General features: G+C 36.1%; 4 protein-coding genes and 4 non-coding genes across 8 annotated transcripts; 6 read left to right on the top strand and 2 right to left on the bottom strand.

The window, feature by feature from the left end:
• Positions 1-3,088: 3,088 nt before the first annotated feature.
• On the bottom strand, positions 3,089-6,318 carry LOC131057476 (light-independent protochlorophyllide reductase subunit B). The gene has a single exon (XM_057991658.2). The coding sequence runs from the start codon at positions 5,929-5,931 to the stop codon at positions 4,390-4,392; it is 1,542 nt and encodes a 513-aa protein (XP_057847641.2). The 5' UTR covers positions 5,932-6,318; the 3' UTR covers positions 3,089-4,389.
• A 30-nt stretch (positions 6,319-6,348) lies between these two features.
• Positions 6,349-6,421, top strand: TRNAT-UGU (transfer RNA threonine (anticodon UGU)). The gene has a single exon. It is a non-coding gene; the product is annotated as a tRNA-Thr (tRNA).
• Positions 6,422-6,706: 285 nt separating this feature from the next.
• On the top strand, positions 6,707-7,330 carry LOC131027513 (small ribosomal subunit protein uS4c-like). The gene has a single exon (XM_057957596.2). It carries the CDS (start codon positions 6,707-6,709, stop codon positions 7,328-7,330), a length of 624 nt encoding a protein of 207 aa, XP_057813579.2.
• Positions 7,331-7,572: 242 nt separating this feature from the next.
• On the bottom strand, positions 7,573-7,659 carry TRNAS-GGA (transfer RNA serine (anticodon GGA)). The gene has a single exon. It is a non-coding gene; the product is annotated as a tRNA-Ser (tRNA).
• Positions 7,660-10,035: 2,376 nt separating this feature from the next.
• On the top strand, positions 10,036-13,069 carry LOC131027559 (photosystem I P700 chlorophyll a apoprotein A1). The gene has a single exon (XM_057957644.2). The coding sequence runs from the start codon at positions 10,817-10,819 to the stop codon at positions 13,067-13,069; it is 2,253 nt and encodes a 750-aa protein (XP_057813627.2). The 5' UTR covers positions 10,036-10,816.
• A 25-nt stretch (positions 13,070-13,094) lies between these two features.
• Positions 13,095-15,568, top strand: LOC131027560 (photosystem I P700 chlorophyll a apoprotein A2-like). Its single transcript, XM_057957645.2, has one exon. The coding sequence runs from the start codon at positions 13,095-13,097 to the stop codon at positions 15,297-15,299; it is 2,205 nt and encodes a 734-aa protein (XP_057813628.2). The 3' UTR covers positions 15,300-15,568.
• Positions 15,569-15,865: 297 nt separating this feature from the next.
• TRNAM-CAU (transfer RNA methionine (anticodon CAU)) lies at positions 15,866-15,939 on the top strand. The gene has a single exon. It is a non-coding gene; the product is annotated as a tRNA-Met (tRNA).
• An 880-nt stretch (positions 15,940-16,819) lies between these two features.
• TRNAS-UGA (transfer RNA serine (anticodon UGA)) lies at positions 16,820-16,906 on the top strand. The gene has a single exon. It is a non-coding gene; the product is annotated as a tRNA-Ser (tRNA).
• Positions 16,907-17,465: the final 559 nt, after the last annotated feature.

The raw sequence follows: 17,465 nt of genomic DNA, 5'->3' as shown, positions 1-17,465 counted from the left end.
GACATCTTTATGAATACTATAGAAATTCATGGTATCTTCCTCCATAAACTATATGCACATATATTGAAATACTTTTGAATAGTATAATATCTGTAGGTATTAATACCGGTATTAATGCGCTCTATGAGCATTCCTTCTTTCTTTATGATTCAAGGTAATATAATAATAGTATTTATTACCTTGAAGTTAAATGTTATTGGAGAAAACTGGGTAAGAAAGACCTTATCATTTCTCAGATGATTCCCGAATAGTGGGATGCCGCCTCTCTTGCTTATTAAGAGCAATGAATAACATGAATTGGATTGGATGATAAGTAAAAATACCTTTAGGTACTAGATTCTAGTACTCTGGGTTGCCCGGGACTTGAACCCGGAGCTCATCGGATGGAGTGGATTATCCGCTCTTTCTTTTTATAAGAGCAAGAAATCTCTCCCCAAACCGTGCTTGCAATTTTCATTGCACACGGCTTTCTCCATGTAGTAATTTACTAATCATTTGGTGGGATTCCCGGGTGGAAAAGAGCTATAGGATCATAAATTGATCTTGGCAATTGCTCAATAAGCATTTCATTGGTCAAATCAGTTTTCTATTTGTTTATTCTGCATCTTTTGCCAGAAATTAGCCAGGGGATTTATCTGGCTAATTTCTGAATTCCAAATTCGTTCTCTCTGTGAACGAGTTTTTGAAAAGGACGAAGAAATGAATTTTTCTTTTGAAAATGATTTTGTAAAGAGTTCCGAACCTAATTGTTCCCGAACTACACGTATTGTACTTTTATGTTTACAGGCCAAAGTTTTAGCACACGAAAGTAGAAGTATATATTTTATATGATATAAACCCTCTTGATTGATTGATCCACTGTAGTAATGAAAAAGATTTATCCAAATTCGATCGAATCGATCGAGGATATCATCATCTGATAGACTGGTCCAAGACAATTTACTAATTGGCCACCCTGAGATGTCACAAAACTTTTCTTTAGCCAAAAAGAAAAGAATTGCTCTAATCGGAGCTATTGGGTTTAATTCATTGGTAATGAGATCGGTAATGAATAAATCGTCTAGCATTTTGACCCTAACCACGAGAGGTTTCATTTTAACATGCAGAAAATAACCTAAAAAAGAAAAAGAAGTCTTGGATAATTGAAGACTGCATATCCTATACGGTTGAAACCAAAGATGAAAATAGTATTGCCAAAAATGAAACAGATGATATCTACATTTTTTCACTTGAAGGTGCGTACCCTTTAGAGCCATAAGGGATCTTTCTCCATATCTCACATAATGGATGAAAGAATCCTTCAACAACCAGATCTTTTTTGTTGAAATTTTACGGGGAAATAGAACAATATCTTTGATCTTTTTATCAAAATGAGTTCGATCGGGAAAAGATCCATATAACAACGATTGTGAATTAAAAAATCGTTTAATAAGAGGAATTAAAAACGATTCGCATTCATACACATAAGAATTCCAAAGGAACAGGGAGAACCTCGTATTTTCTATCTGTGTAATCAGAGCTTTCTGCAAATTTTCTCGACTAAAACTATTTTTCCATTCATGGAGAATGGATCGTAATAAATGCAAAGAAGGAGCATCTCGAATCCAGCGACGAAAAATTCGAACCAAAATTTCCGGATGAATTGAGTAGGGCACTCGTATATCTGATATATAATTGGAATGCGGTAACTTATCCTCCATAAGAGGAAATAGGCAATGGATGGATCGGAGACTATTCCACCCATTCATTCCTTCTATGAAATGTTTTGATCGCATTGCGAACGAAACTTCCAAGACAATTGTAAAACCTTCTAGTATCGATTTAGAATAAAAATTCTTATTGCATTCAATCAATTTATTTGGATCGGAATTCCCGAATAAACTAATGGAATTAGTTTGTTTACGCATCCGACGAATTGAACGTTTTACAGTTAGGAAACTCAAAAAATTAGAAACTAAAATTTCCGTTGGTTCGGAGGAACCAGATCTATCTAAATGATGATCATGAGCAATTGCGTAAAGATCTTCCCGAAAAAAAAGCGGATATAAAAAGAATTGTTGCCAAGATTTATGTTTGTTTTCATTTCTTTGGAATTCACCCATTTTTTAAAAACCCCCGGACCCAAGAATAACCTCTTGGATTATTAAATGATACATGGTGCGATCTAGTTAGGACATAATAGAAAATATCTATCTGATAATTTTCTTCACATAGATCTTCATTCGTCATGAGGAAGAACGAAAATCTTTTATTTTGGCGGTCCGATCGCTCTCCTGACTCATGGAATACAATTAACCTGGTCAGTACACTATTTCTCTTACACATTTTTCTTTGAGTACTTAGGACTCATTGTGGATGTACAAACCCTGATTTACTACAGGGAAAACTTCCTTTATCGGTTACTAAAAGGCTCTTAACTTCCGATTAGTAAAGGGAATTCCTCGTTGAAATGAGGAACAGAAGCTCGTTCTTCTGGTTTTACTTATGATTCAAGCCATCCAGCTTTATCCATTGACTCACTTGACTTAATCACTCGCACTCTCAATTTATTTGATCTTATTTCAAGATCAATCCATTTTTTTTTATTATACATACATGTAAATAATATGTCTTTACATGCATGCATAATTTCTTGGATAAAATCCGCTTCTGATCAAAAAAGAAAGAAAGTTGAGATTCTTAGAACGACATGCTGCTTTTTCCATTTTATTTACTTTTCAGGATCAGTCGTAGCCTTACTAATTTTACCGATGGTATAGACGAATTTAGTAGTTCATCCGAATGTCTAAAAGACCATAGTCGCACTTAAAAGCCGAGTACTCTACCATTGAGTTAGCAACCCTTATTTGGAGAGATACAGTCGTAGTGGAATACGCAGTTACTTTAATCGATATTTTAACAATCGTTCTGATTGAACGACAGAAATAGAACCTTTAAAAAAAGAAATCATCAAGGGATATATAATTGAACTTTACCATTTCTGAATCAGATCAAGTGATCTTTCCGGATCAGGTTATTTCTGATCCGTTAAACGAATTCACCATAAAATGGTGGAGATACTCACTTTTATTATATTCAAAATATATGCTATTGTCAATCCCAAAATGTTGGGATTGACTGTTGGATTGGCACTAACTATAATAAGATGAAAAATTATTAGAAATAGAAAGAGAAGACCGTTAGGAATGGCAGTAAAAAAAGGTTTATATTCATTAAATATAATCAAATTTTTTCGCTTTTTATTTCCTCCATTCGGTTCGTTCTCGGTGGAACAGCTCTAATCTTTTTCATTTCCATACACGTTGAAAAAGATTCCTTATGTGCTTCCCTATATAAGATCGCAGGGCAAAAAAATACATGAAATGAACATATAATAAGAGAAATAAAAATGGATAATAAGAAAACAACCACGAAACAAAACGTGTATAATAAAAAAATCTTATATGATTGAAAGTTATTGATAAATTTATTGGACCTAGACGTAGACGCATTATTTATATCCCCCTCCCTTTTTTTAATAAATTTAAAGCACGTTTAAAATGATCAATTTTTCCCTAAAAATACCATGAACAGTTTCCGTAGGTTGAGCTCCTAATTCGAGAAAATGAACAATAGCACTATAAATTAAACGAGTTTCATTCTTATTCATTGGATTCTAAAAACTCAATTCCTGAAGAGCTCTTCGTTCGCTTCGAGACTTAACGTCAATTCGATAGGTAGCTCATTGGGCTAGATAAACAAAATACCTCCTTCTACCCCCCCCCCTGGAAAGCGTATATGAAGGTTTATCTTCATACGGCTCGAGTAATTGAAATAATTGTTTAATTAGGATCTCCCTAATTATAGAACAAATAGATAATATTAGATATCTTATTCCTTTTAATTATTAAAAAAGGAAAATGACAGATAAAATCTGTATTCTTAGCTCAAGTATGCTTGAGTTATCTTAAATAATAAGATAATATTACTAATAGAGTGGAATATTTCTCTCCACTTGCCGTCTTTCATCTATTTTTTTTTTTTTAGCTCGATGTAAACTTACAAAGTGGTTATAGCTCGTTGATTTAATTTACATTAACCCTAGATTCTGCCCCTAATTGAAAAAAAAAAGAAATCGATACCTGGTCTATTAAACATATCTTTTTAAGGAGATAAATGTTGAGCTAAGAGCATCTTCGAGTCAAAATAGCGGATGCCATAATCCACAGAACTAATCATGTCGTTCAAGTTTCACGTTGCTTTCTACCACATGCTTTTAGACTCATTTTTATGATAAGATAGATCTCTGATCTGATACAAAATGGATATGTAATTATGAATAGTCATTAACTCAATTTCTATAATACATTTTGAATATATATATATGTATATATTCATTGCTCTAGTGAGCTAGGTATTCAACGCTTCTTTAGCTGCGTACATTACTTCGACAGTAATGGTTTCAATCCCCTTTTGTCGTGCAAATTTCTCAGTATTTCTTTCTACCTTTTCTCTGGCAAAACGAGGAATTTTACTTAATTCTAGTCGACTTTCAGGATTCCAAATTAGGCCTATATCCGTAGACAATGATTTGGATATTATTTCTTTAGTATCATGACCACCAAAAATATCTAGAAGATGGTCCTCCATACCCAGAGCAAATGAGTTATAAACTAGATCAGCTATTTGATTAGTACCTTCGTAACCTAGAAAGGGTCGGTATCCCAAGGGAAAGTTTTGTATATGAACTGGTGCAGAAATAACTCCACAAGGAATATCAAGACGTTTACCAATATGACGTTCCATTTGAGTACCAAATATTGCAGATGGTTCCATGTGAGCGATCATATCTCCTACCTCAGCATGATCATCTGTGATCAGTATTTCATCGCAGAAACCTTGAATTTGCTCTTTGAACCATTCCGCATCATGTTTGCAATAAGTACCTGCACAACTCACACGAATCCCCATTTCTCGAACAAGTATCTTAGTGATTGAAGCAGCGTGCGTTGTATCACCAAAAACAACTGTTTCTTTGCCCGTCAAATTCTGACAATCAATAGATCTTGAAAACCAAGCAGCTTGGGAAACAAATCGAGTCTGTCCGTCGATATAAGGTTCATAATCCACTCTTTTACTCGATGAACTAAGAGCCAAGGTATTCACATTTTTTTGAATCTGGCGGATCCACTCCGCCATATCTACAGCTCCCATGGGAGCTGTAGATATGTAAGGCATACCATATTCTTTATTTAAATACATTGCTGTCATCAAGCCCACTTCACGATAAGGAATTAAATTGAACCAAGCTTTTGGTAAATTTTGAAGCTCTTCTACAGATCCTCCTTCAGGAATTATTTGATTAATTTGGATGTCCAAATCTCGTAATAAACGTCTTAACTCACGACAATCGTGTTGATTATGAAAACCCAATGTAAAAATTCCAATTATATTGACAGAAGGCACATCGGTTAGAAATTGATCCCATTTTTCTTGTCTATGACATCTATCTAAATAATATCGAACCACCTGTTCTAAAGTTCTATCCGCTGCTTGAATTTCATTTACTTGATAATGATCAACATCTGCAAAAATTACGTCGGAATCAGAAATTATGGATGCTCTATTCACAAAGTTCTGTAAATCTTCTTGCAAAATACTAGAGGTACATGTAGGTGTCAATATGATAAGATCAGGATGTTCCTCTTTATCTTTCCGGAGAATATTATCCACAACTCTTTCTTGAGATCCACGTGCTAGTACGTGACGATCTACTATGCTAGCAGTTGCAGCAGTAAAATCTCTTTCGCGTTCTAACATAGAACGCATTACATTGAAATAGTCATCTCCTAGAGGAGCGTGCATAATGGCATGCACATTTTTGAAAGAACTAGCTACTCGTAGGGTTCCAATATGAGCAGGACCAGCGTACATCCAATAGGCTAATTTCATAAATTAGACTTTATCTCTATCTCAATTTGATCTGTATTCCCATCGTACACCACAAAAATATCCCTTTCTATATTTAGATCTTATTGAAATCATATTTCCGTTCTATAAGTATAGTCTATGAAAGGATGAGAAATCAAAAAAGAATTTTTTTTCTTCTTATTTCTTTTTTCAATAATACTGTTCCACCTGGGACGGAAGGATTCGAACCTTCGGAATAACAGGACCAAAACCTGCTGCCTTACCGCTTGGCCACGCCCCATTGTTGCTTTATTTTAATAAATTAATATCAATTGACGCAATGTTTCATTTTAATCTGAATTGCATTATTCTAATTCGATTCACTATAATTCTAGCGATTTCAAAGAGATTTTTTCATTTAAGCCAATAAGTATGTGACTACATACTGCATGCATATGAGCCTGCTTAGCTCAGAGGTTAGAGCGTCGCACTTGTAATGTGATGGTCATCGGTTCGATCCTGATAGCTGGCTCGTTTTTATTCTTTTCATTTCTTCCATTATCAACGTTGAAATCTATGAAATAAGGAAAAGACTCTTCCATTTCTGATCGCCGGTCCGCCGGGTCTGCCCTGGCATAATCTGTTTCAACTAGAAATGAATGATTGAAACATATCTTTTTTTCTCTCTACAATAGAAACAAAATTGAAAAATAATTTGTTTCTCTATTTCTATAGAAAATAATTCCAATATTCGTACTCTTTATATTATTCCTCTTTCCAACATTATTTGTTCATTTCTTGAAATAAGGAGTTTTTTATGTCTCGTTATCGCGGACCTCGTTTAAAAATAATAAATCGTCTCAAAACTTTACCAGGACTAAGTAAGAAAACACCCAATAGAACGGAACAGCCTAGTAAAAAAAAACATTCTAAACCTCCTAAACCTTCTAAATATCCTGTCCGTCTAAAAGAAAAACAAAGATTACGTTTTCATTATGGACTTACAGAACGCCAATTACTTCAATATGTTCGTATTGCTAGAAGAGCCAAGGGATCAACAGGTCAGGTTCTATTGCAATTACTTGAAATGCGCTTGGATAATATCCTTTTTCGATTGGGTATGGCGCTTACCATTCCTGAAGCCAGACAATTAGTCAACCATAGGCATATCCTGGTCAATGATCGTATAGTAGATATACCAAGTTATCGTTGCAAACCCCAAGATTTTATATCTATAAAGGATAAACAAAGGTTGAGAGATAGAATTAATAACAATATAGATATTTTTCAGAAGGATAAGATGAGGGTGCCACCCCATTTAAATCGTATTAAAAAAAAGTCACAATATAGTGGATTAGTTAAAAAAATAATAGATAATAACCGTATCGGTTTGAAGATTAATGAATTATTGGTCGTAGAATACTATTCCCGTCGAGTTTAAATTGGGAATGAAAAGAAAGGATCTCTGCGCATCTGTCCCTCTGTATGTTACATGACAATGTCATTGTCAATAATACATTGATTGACGAATTATATTTTTAATATTTCTTTTTTTCCTTTGCCATACCTTTACTCTTTTTATTTTCTCTATCCCGAAATAGAAGGATATTGCGGGAGGATGAAAGCATCTTATTGGGTTTAGATTCATGAGAAAACGATGCAAAAAAGACTAAGGCGAATATACGGAAAGAGAGGGATTCGAACCCTCGGTAAACAGAAGCCTACATAGCAGTTCCAATGCTACGCCTTGAACCGCTCAGCCATCTTTCCTATACGATCTCTTCATTTGTCGACAAAATGAAAAGAACAAGTTTTATTATGTGATAACTTACTTTTGCATAAGTAAAGTATTTATGAAATCTGGCATAAAGACAAAAGAGTATTTTACCACACTCCTTCTTTTCTTCTTATTTCAAGATATTTTATCTTATTCGGGGTTTTATTGCCGATCCAATTGTGAAATTAAGCCAGATCTATTGATCCAGAATGATCCTATATATACATATATTATGAATCATTTTTCGGTAAGAATGAATGGTACAAATTATATCATAATGACTATACTCAATATATTCTATGTTTTAGAATAAGTATGAACACACACGATCCTGATTTTATCAAAAAGCAGAAAATTGACTCTTCACCAATTTACCGTTTACTTGCTCGTTTGATCCTTGGGATCATGAGCAAACGAGTGCGATATTTCTTAAATTTGCATATATAGATATAAACATTGTCTAAAATTCAATTTATTGTTCATCAATAAATTGAATGAACTCTTTCAAATATTCCCATTTTTTCTTTATTTAGAAAAAATGATAATGTTTACATATTTGCGATCGTAAGGAAATCCATTTATTATACTATTGTGCATTGGAATATAATTTTGTTCATGGAATCATTTCCGTATGGGGAATAAAAAAAAAATTATCAAATTTATAATTGACTATGCCTAGATCTCAAAGAAATGACAATTTTATCGACAAGACTTTCACAATTGTAGCGGATATATTATTGCAGATAATCCCAATGGCTTCAGGGGAGAAAAAGGCATTTACCTATTACAGAGATGGTGTGATTTGATATTTTTTTCTTTCTGCTTTTTCTCGTTTCGTAGAATGGCGGAATATTTATTAAGTTAAGTTAAAGAAAACTTACGCTTAGTGAAGGTGAGTTTTAGAAATAGAACAATTCTTTCTGTCGTGTATCCCCGATTTATGCAGCCTTAGATGCTTTGATCTTCTGAGATTCTAGTATTAAGCAAAAGGTTATATCTATTACATAGATGTTAATGGTCAAATCTATATGATAGGTATGCATAGGGGAAAAAGCACTACGCGTTAAAATCGACAACACAAATGCTTCGTTATAATACACAAAACCTTTTTAATGAAGGGCTAGTTAGAATGGTTGAGGCAACAAACATCCATCTCGTTTGTATTTCGGATACCGCTAGAACCATCGGAGACTGTTGAAGTGAATAATCCCCGTAAAATACAGTGCGTTAAGGACAAAGAAATTGGTAGAGGTTATGTTTATAGTGCTAAGCTAAAATACTTGGTATTTAGAAAAAAATCTTTGCAAGAAGGATAGCTAGAGATTCATCGGAAATACGCTAGTTCCTGTTAATTCATAATATAAGAAACTATTTTTTTGTCCATTTAATGGATTACTTCCCTTATTCTGTAAAAAAAGGAGGAGCCGTATGAGGTGAAATTCTCATGTACGGTTTTGAAGCGGAGATCATTTCAATTGAATGAACGACCGTAACGAATGTCAGCTCAATCCGAAGGGGAATATGCGGAAGCTTTACAAAATTATTATGAAGCCATGCGACCGGAAATTGACCCCTATGACCGAAGTTATATATTATATAATATAGGTCTTATCCACACGAGTAATGGGGAACATACTAAGGCTTTGGAATATTATTTCCAGGCATTAGAACGAAACCCGTCTTTACCACAAGCTCTTAATAATACGGCCTTGATCTGTCATTACGTGCGGCTATCTGTACTATAGAATGAATTCGTTTAGAACTACGGAAAAGAAAAAAAAAAGAGGCTTTCTACATATGCACCGTCCAAAACAACGGTTTTTTATCAGCTGTAGTCAAAAGAATATCCCTCATAGGAGCCCAAATATGAATCGGTAAATATAGCCTGGATAGTCCATGGATAAAATAAAATCAATTCAATTGATGGAAAAAGCACCATAAAGATCAATTATTGAAAGTTCGGGCTGATACGATCAAATCTGCTCATGGGCAAAAAAAAGGATTCAATTTATGTAATAGGGTTGATTTACTAGGCTATTGAGCAGTGGTGTAGCATCGGATCCTAAAGACGTGAAGTACTTTCCTGGTAGGAAAGTATTCTTCAAAATTTCTATACAGAACATAGATAGTTACCTCTTAAAAAGATTTTTATCTGATCTAATCTGAAGTAGATCTCTTTATTTCTAATACTTCATCTTTTTTAGGGTGGGAGAAAGGAGAAAACCTGATCATTTATCGAAAGTGAAGTTTGAAACTCATGTCATTGACCCATTCTGTTCTTTCGGTTAACCTGAACGTATTTCTTCTATTTTGGAAGTTTGGGTAAAGGACTAAAGAATAGTTGATTGAGCCGTATGAGGTAGGAAACTCTCAAGTACGGTTCTAAGGGAAGAAAACTTTTAGAAGTTGATCTATCCCGACCGAGGAGAACAGGCCATTCAACAGGGAGATCCTGAAATTGCGGAAGCTTGGTTTGATCAAGCTGCTGAGTATTGGAAACAAGCTATAGCGCTTGCTCCAAGCAATTATATCGAAGCACAAAATCGGTTAAAGATTACAGGACGTTTTGGAGAATGAAAATGTCTCGATTACTATACTGCGAAATCGTCAAGAATATGAAATTTATCCAGACAGGATAAATCCATTTTTCATACTATTCGAGCGAATTAGCTTCTCTTATTGCATTGTCATTATAAAAAAATATGTTTAAAATAAAACAAAGAATACTTTCTATGGATCGTTAATGAAAAAAATCTTTTCTCTATGGGCAAATCCCGTCCAGAGATATAATTTATTAAAGATTCATTAATAATTTATCAATTCAAAGTTCTTTTGAATTATAAAAGTGATCTGTAACATATGGGTCCAGAGATATGGATAAATAAATCTGGATATGAAGATAATGATTGTATTAATATTGATATCTTTTTTTACCACTCGACGGGAAAGACGTTTTATATCTCGCAACGGTCCATTAAGCACCTATCAGATATGTCATAATAAATATGAACACCTGTCTCAAATCGACTTCCCTATCATAGTCGCTCTAGTTTTGAACTGGGAAATAAAGAGAGGAACGAGTTGAGAATATATCTTTTTTTTTATTCGGCGGGTTTTTTCTCATGTCTCGTCTGGAAAGAGGAGAACTCAATGACCATTCGTTCACCGGAACCAGAAGTAAAGATCATAGTGGATAGGGATCCTGTTAAAACCTCTTTTGAAAAATGGGCTAAACCCGGTCATTTCTCAAAGACACTAGCCAAGGGACCTAATACTACCACCTGGATCTGGAACCTACATGCTGATGCTCACGATTTTGATAGCCATACCAATAATTTGGAAGAGATCTCCCGCAAAGTATTTAGTGCTCATTTTGGTCAATTAGCAATAATATTTATTTGGCTAAGTGGGATGTACTTTCACGGCGCTCGCTTCTCCAATTATGAAGCATGGCTAGGCGATCCTACTCACATTAAACCCAGTGCTCAGGTAGTTTGGCCGATAGTAGGCCAAGAAATTTTGAATGGAGATGTGGGTGGAGGTTTTCGAGGAATACAAATAACCTCTGGGTTCTTCCAGATTTGGCGAGCATCCGGAATAACTAGTGAATTGCAACTTTACTGCACCGCAATTGGTGCATTGATCTTTGCAGCGTTAATGCTTTTTGCTGGTTGGTTCCATTATCACAAAGCTGCTCCAAAATTGACTTGGTTCCAAGATGTAGAATCCATGTTGAACCACCATTTAGCAGGGTTACTAGGACTTGGCTCTCTATCTTGGGCAGGACACCAAATACATGTTTCTTTACCTATTAATCAACTCTTAGATGCTGGAGTGGACCCTAAAGAGATACCACTTCCTCATGAGTTTATTTTAAATCGTGAGCTTTTAGCTCAACTTTATCCCAGTTTCGCTAAGGGATTGACCCCATTTTTCACCCTGAATTGGTCGGAATATTCAGATTTTTTGACTTTTCGCGGAGGACTCAACCCAGTAACGGGGGGTCTGTGGCTGACCGATACTGCACACCACCATTTGGCTATTGCAGTTCTTTTTCTAATCGCTGGTCATATGTATAGAACCAATTGGGTTATTGGTCATAACCTCAAGGATATTTTGGAAGCTCATAAAGGTCCATTTACAGGGGAAGGACATAAAGGTCTTTACGAGATCTTAACTACTTCATGGCATGCTCAATTAGCTCTTAACCTAGCTATGTTAGGGTCTTTAACTATTGTCGTAGCTCACCATATGTATTCTATGCCTCCCTATCCATATCTAGCTACTGACTATGGTACCCAACTGTCTCTGTTCACGCACCATATGTGGATTGGTGGATTTCTCATAGTTGGCGCTGCTGCACATGCAGCTATTTTTATGGTAAGAGACTATGATCCGACTACTCAATACAACAATCTTTTAGACCGTGTTCTGAGACATCGTGATGCAATCGTATCACACCTCAACTGGGCATGTATTTTCTTAGGTTTCCATAGTTTTGGTCTATATATTCATAATGATACTATGAGTGCTTTAGGACGTCCTAAAGATATGTTTTCAGATACTGCTATACAATTACAACCTATCTTTGCTCAATGGGTACAAAACACTCATGCTTTAGCACCCAGTTTGACAGCTCCTGATGCAACAGCAAGCACCAGCTTAACCTGGGGAGGCGGCGATTTGGTAGCAGTAGGTGCCAAAGTGGCTTTGTTACCTATTCCATTAGGAACTGCGGATTTTTTAGTACACCATATTCATGCATTTACTATCCATGTGACTGTATTAATATTACTGAAAGGTGTTTTATTTGCTCGCAGTTCTCGTTTAATACCCGATAAAGCGAATCTTGGTTTTCGTTTTCCTTGCGATGGGCCTGGTAGAGGAGGAACATGTCAAGTATCTGCTTGGGATCATGTCTTCCTAGGATTATTCTGGATGTACAATGCAATTTCGGTAGTAATATTTCATTTTAGTTGGAAAATGCAGTCTGACGTTTGGGGTAGTATAAGTGATCAGGGAGTGGTAACTCATATTACAGGAGGAAACTTTGCACAGAGTTCCGTTACAATTAACGGGTGGCTTCGTGACTTTCTATGGGCACAAGCTTCTCAAGTAATCCAATCTTACGGTTCTTCATTATCTGCCTATGGCCTTTTATTCTTAGGTGCTCATTTCGTTTGGGCATTTAGTTTAATGTTCCTATTTAGTGGCCGTGGATATTGGCAAGAACTTATTGAATCTATTGTTTGGGCTCATAATAAATTAAAAGTTGCTCCTGCTATCCAGCCAAGAGCCTTGAGTATTGTCCAAGGACGTGCTGTAGGAGTAGCTCATTACCTTCTGGGTGGAATCGTCACAACATGGGCGTTCTTCCTAGCAAGAATTATTGCAGTAGGATAATGACTAGGAGGATTTGAAAAGCATTATGGCATCAAGATTTCCAAAGTTCAGCCAAGGCTTGGCCCAGGACCCAACTACTCGTCGTATTTGGTTTGGTATTGCTACTGCACATGACTTTGAGAGTCATGATGATATTACCGAAGAGCGTCTTTATCAAAAGATTTTTGCTTCTCACTTTGGTCAGTTAGCTATAATCTTTCTGTGGACCTCTGGTAATTTGTTCCACGTAGCTTGGCAAGGCAATTTCGAAGCATGGGTCCGCGACCCCTTACATGTAAGACCTATTGCTCATGCAATTTGGGATCCTCATTTTGGTCAACCGGCCGTAGAAGCCTTTACCCGAGGAGGTGCCCCCGGTCCGGTCAATATTGCTTATTCCGGTGTTTATCAGTGGTGGTATACAATTGGCTTACGCACTAATGAAGATCTTTATACTGGAGCTCTTTTCTTGCTATTTCTTTCTGCTCTCTTTTTAACAGCGGGTTGGTTGCATCTACAACCTCAATGGAAACCAAGTGTTTCATGGTTTAAAAATGCCGAATCTCGTCTCAATCATCATTTGTCAGGGCTTTTCGGAGTCAGTTCTTTGGCTTGGACGGGGCATTTAGTTCATGTCGCTATTCCTGAATCAAGAGGAGAACACATAAGATGGGATAATTTTTTAGATGTATTACCGCATCCCGAAGGGCTGGAACCACTTTTTACAGGTCAGTGGAATCTTTATGCTCAAAATCCTGATTCCAGTAGTCATTTATTTGGTACTACTAAAGGGGCGGGAACTGCTATTCTAACTCTTCTCGGGGGATTTCACCCACAAACACAAAGTTTGTGGCTAACTGATATCGCGCATCATCATTTAGCTATTGCATTTGTGTTTTTCATTGCTGGCCATATGTATAGAACCAACTTTGGGATTGGACACAGTATAAAAGATATTTTAGAAGCACATGTTCCTCCGAAAGGCTTATTAGGACGCGGGCATAAGGGTCTTTACAACACAATCAATAATTCTCTTCACTTTCAATTAGGTCTTGCTCTAGCTTCTTTGGGAGTTGTTACTTCCTTGGTAGCTCAACACATGTATTCTTTACCTGCCTATGCATTCATAGCGCAAGATTTTACTACCCAAGCTGCATTGTATACTCATCATCAATACATTGCCGGATTCATTATGACAGGGGCATTTGCTCATGGAGCTATATTTCTCATTAGAGATTATAATCCAGAACAGAATAAGGATAATGTATTGGCGAGAATGTTGGAGCATAAGGAAGCCATAATCTCTCATTTGAGTTGGGTTAGTTTATTCCTAGGTTTTCATACCTTGGGACTTTATGTTCATAACGATGTTATGCTCGCTTTTGGTACTCTAGAAAAGCAAATCTTGATTGAACCCATATTTGCTCAATGGATACAATCTGCTCATGGTAAGACCTTATATGGTTTTGATGTACTCTTATCTTCAGCAAATGATCCAGCATTCAATGCTGGCAAAAGCTTATGGTTACCCGGTTGGTTGAGTGCTATTAACGATAATAAAAATTCACTGTTCTTAACAATTGGTCCCGGAGACTTTTTGGTTCATCATGCTATTGCTCTAGGTTTGCATACAACTACATTGATTTTAGTAAAAGGTGCTTTAGATGCGCGCGGTTCTAAGCTAATGCCTGATAAGAAAGATTTTGGTTATAGTTTTCCTTGCGATGGTCCGGGACGGGGCGGTACTTGCGATATTTCGGCCTGGGATGCTTTTTATTTAGCAGTTTTCTGGATGTTGAATACCATTGGATGGGTTACTTTCTATTGGCATTGGAAGCATATTACCTTATGGCAGGGAAATGTAGCTCAATTTAATGAGTCTTCCACTTATTTAATGGGATGGTTAAGAGATTATCTTTGGTTAAATTCTTCACAACTAATTAATGGATACAATCCTTTTGGTATGAACAGTTTATCTGTATGGGCGTGGATGTTCTTATTTGGGCATCTTGTTTGGGCTACTGGATTTATGTTTCTTATTTCTTGGCGTGGATATTGGCAAGAACTGATTGAAACTCTTGCATGGGCTCATGAACGCACACCTTTGGCTAATTTAGTTCGATGGAGGGATAAGCCGGTAGCTCTTTCCATTGTTCAAGCGCGATTAGTTGGATTAGCTCACTTTTCTGTAGGCTATATATTCACCTATGCAGCTTTCTTAATCGCCTCTACATCAGGCAAATTCGGTTAATTCTTTTTCATTTTATTCTAATATTTAGATTTTCTATCTAATCTCTATGCATAAAAAGAAAGAGTAATCCACGTAATACTTCTCCATCTCAAATTTGATCTATATTATTTATATAAACTAGCTGAATCATTATGGCAAGAAAAAGTCTCATTCAAAGAGAGAAAAAGAAACAAAGATTGGAAAGGAAATATAATTTGCTTCGCCAATCTTTGAAAAAAGAGATGAGCGAAGTCTCATCACTGGATGATAAATTGGATATTTATAGAAAATTACAATCTCTACCGCGTAATAGTGCACCTACACGTCTTCGTCGACGTTGTTTGAAGACTGGAAGACCCAGAGCCAATTATAGAGACTTTGAATTATCCGGATATATAATCCGTGAAATGGCTCACGCATGTTTGTTGGCTGGGGTGACCAAATCGAGTTGGTAGGTTCAAAAAAATTGCTTAAAGTTATTATTATGCTATCCTCCCTCCCTATATAGGAGGGAGAATAGCATACCCAAGGGATTGCTCGATGTACCCATTTTGGGGTATTATAACAAAGGTAATATGAGGGGATAGCGCGGAGTAGAGCAGTTTGGTAGCTCGCAAGGCTCATAACCTTGAAGTCACGGGTTCAAATCCCGTCTCCGCAAAGACACAATAAGTTTTTATATCCAAAAAGGATGGTTCATCCCATTTATCTTGGCCTTATGTATAAAGAAGATAAAAAATATGACTAAACGAATAACTAATTCATAATTCTATTCTATACTACAGATGGGCGGGTAGCGGGAATCGAACCCGCATCTTTTCCTTGGCAAGGAGAAATTGTACCATTCAACCATACCCGCATTTGACTCGATATATGGGTATAATATATACCCATATATTACCATTCTATGTAGGTCAATTTTTCAATTTGAATAGACTGATTGATCAATTATCAATCATACTAATAAAAAAAACCTCTCCCTTGAATACTCTCATTACCTGGTTTTTTCAAATTTATCGTAAATTCCCTTGTGAATAATTTATGATGCCCCCTAGAGAGGGGGGAGAGGGAAATTTGAAACCCAAAAGATCTTAAAACATATCTTAAGATATGAAAGAATTTAGAATACCTACTAAAAAGACTGATCCAATCCATAATGATACGCCGGAAAATAGTACATTTTTGTTACTTGACCAACCATTAGGAGAGGCAAGTGCGACAGGTACACCAATCACTAGTAGAGTTGAAATTGCAATTAATGCAAACACAGACGATTGGAACGCAATAGTCATGGTTGTGATCTTAAAAAGTTTCCAACAGATTCAAAAGGCTATACCATTCGATCCCTATCCGGTCAATTTTGAGTAAAATGCACTACGGATTTTTATTTGATCATAAATAAATCGAAATTCTCAAATTTTTCTTTTAGTATAAAAGAATCAATTTTATTTTTATCATCATGATATATATATATATATATATCACTGATAGCCCTATAGACAGATATTATCTGTCAGCATAAAATGAGTTATGCTAATTCGGGAGAGATGGCCGAGTGGTTGATGGCTCTGGTCTTGAAAACCAGTATAGTTCAAAAACTATCGAGGGTTCGAATCCCTCTCTCTCCTTTTGTTCATCGAACAACTAAACCTAACTTACAAAAAAGAAAAATCCTAGATAGAACTTAGTTCAGTACCAAAAAAATGCTCGGCTATATTCTATAGCCGAGCAACAAGGATTCAGCTGGAAGAATAATGACAAAGGATATAACTATCCCGCCTTTCAATAAAGATAATATCTAGTTTTATCTCTGGTTTAATTAAGAGGGGTCATGGAAAGAACAGGTTCAAAATCACGATCAATTCCTTTCTCAAATCCTGCTGCAGCTGCACGAGCTCTTCCTGCATGCCACAAATGACCTACGAAAAAGAAAAATCCTAGAACAAAATGAGAGGTGGCTAACCAACTTCGAGGTGAGACATAATTGACCGCATTAATCTCGGTAGCTACACCACCCACAGAATTTAAAGAACCTAAAGGAGCATGAGTCATATATTCTGCTGAACGTCGTTCTTGCCAAGGTTGTATGTCTTTTTTCAGCTTACTCAGGTCCAAACCATTAGGACCTCTTAGAGGTTCCAACCAGGGAGCACGAAGATCCCAAAAACGCATCGTTTCCCCTCCAAA

The sequence above is a fragment of the Cryptomeria japonica genome, chromosome 1 (genome assembly GCF_030272615.1).
Source record: "Cryptomeria japonica chromosome 1, Sugi_1.0, whole genome shotgun sequence".
Classification (NCBI taxonomy): domain Eukaryota; kingdom Viridiplantae; phylum Streptophyta; class Pinopsida; order Cupressales; family Cupressaceae; genus Cryptomeria; species Cryptomeria japonica.
The sequence above is the reverse complement of the archived record's forward strand: the minus strand, read 5'-3'. Positions and strand labels throughout refer to the sequence as shown.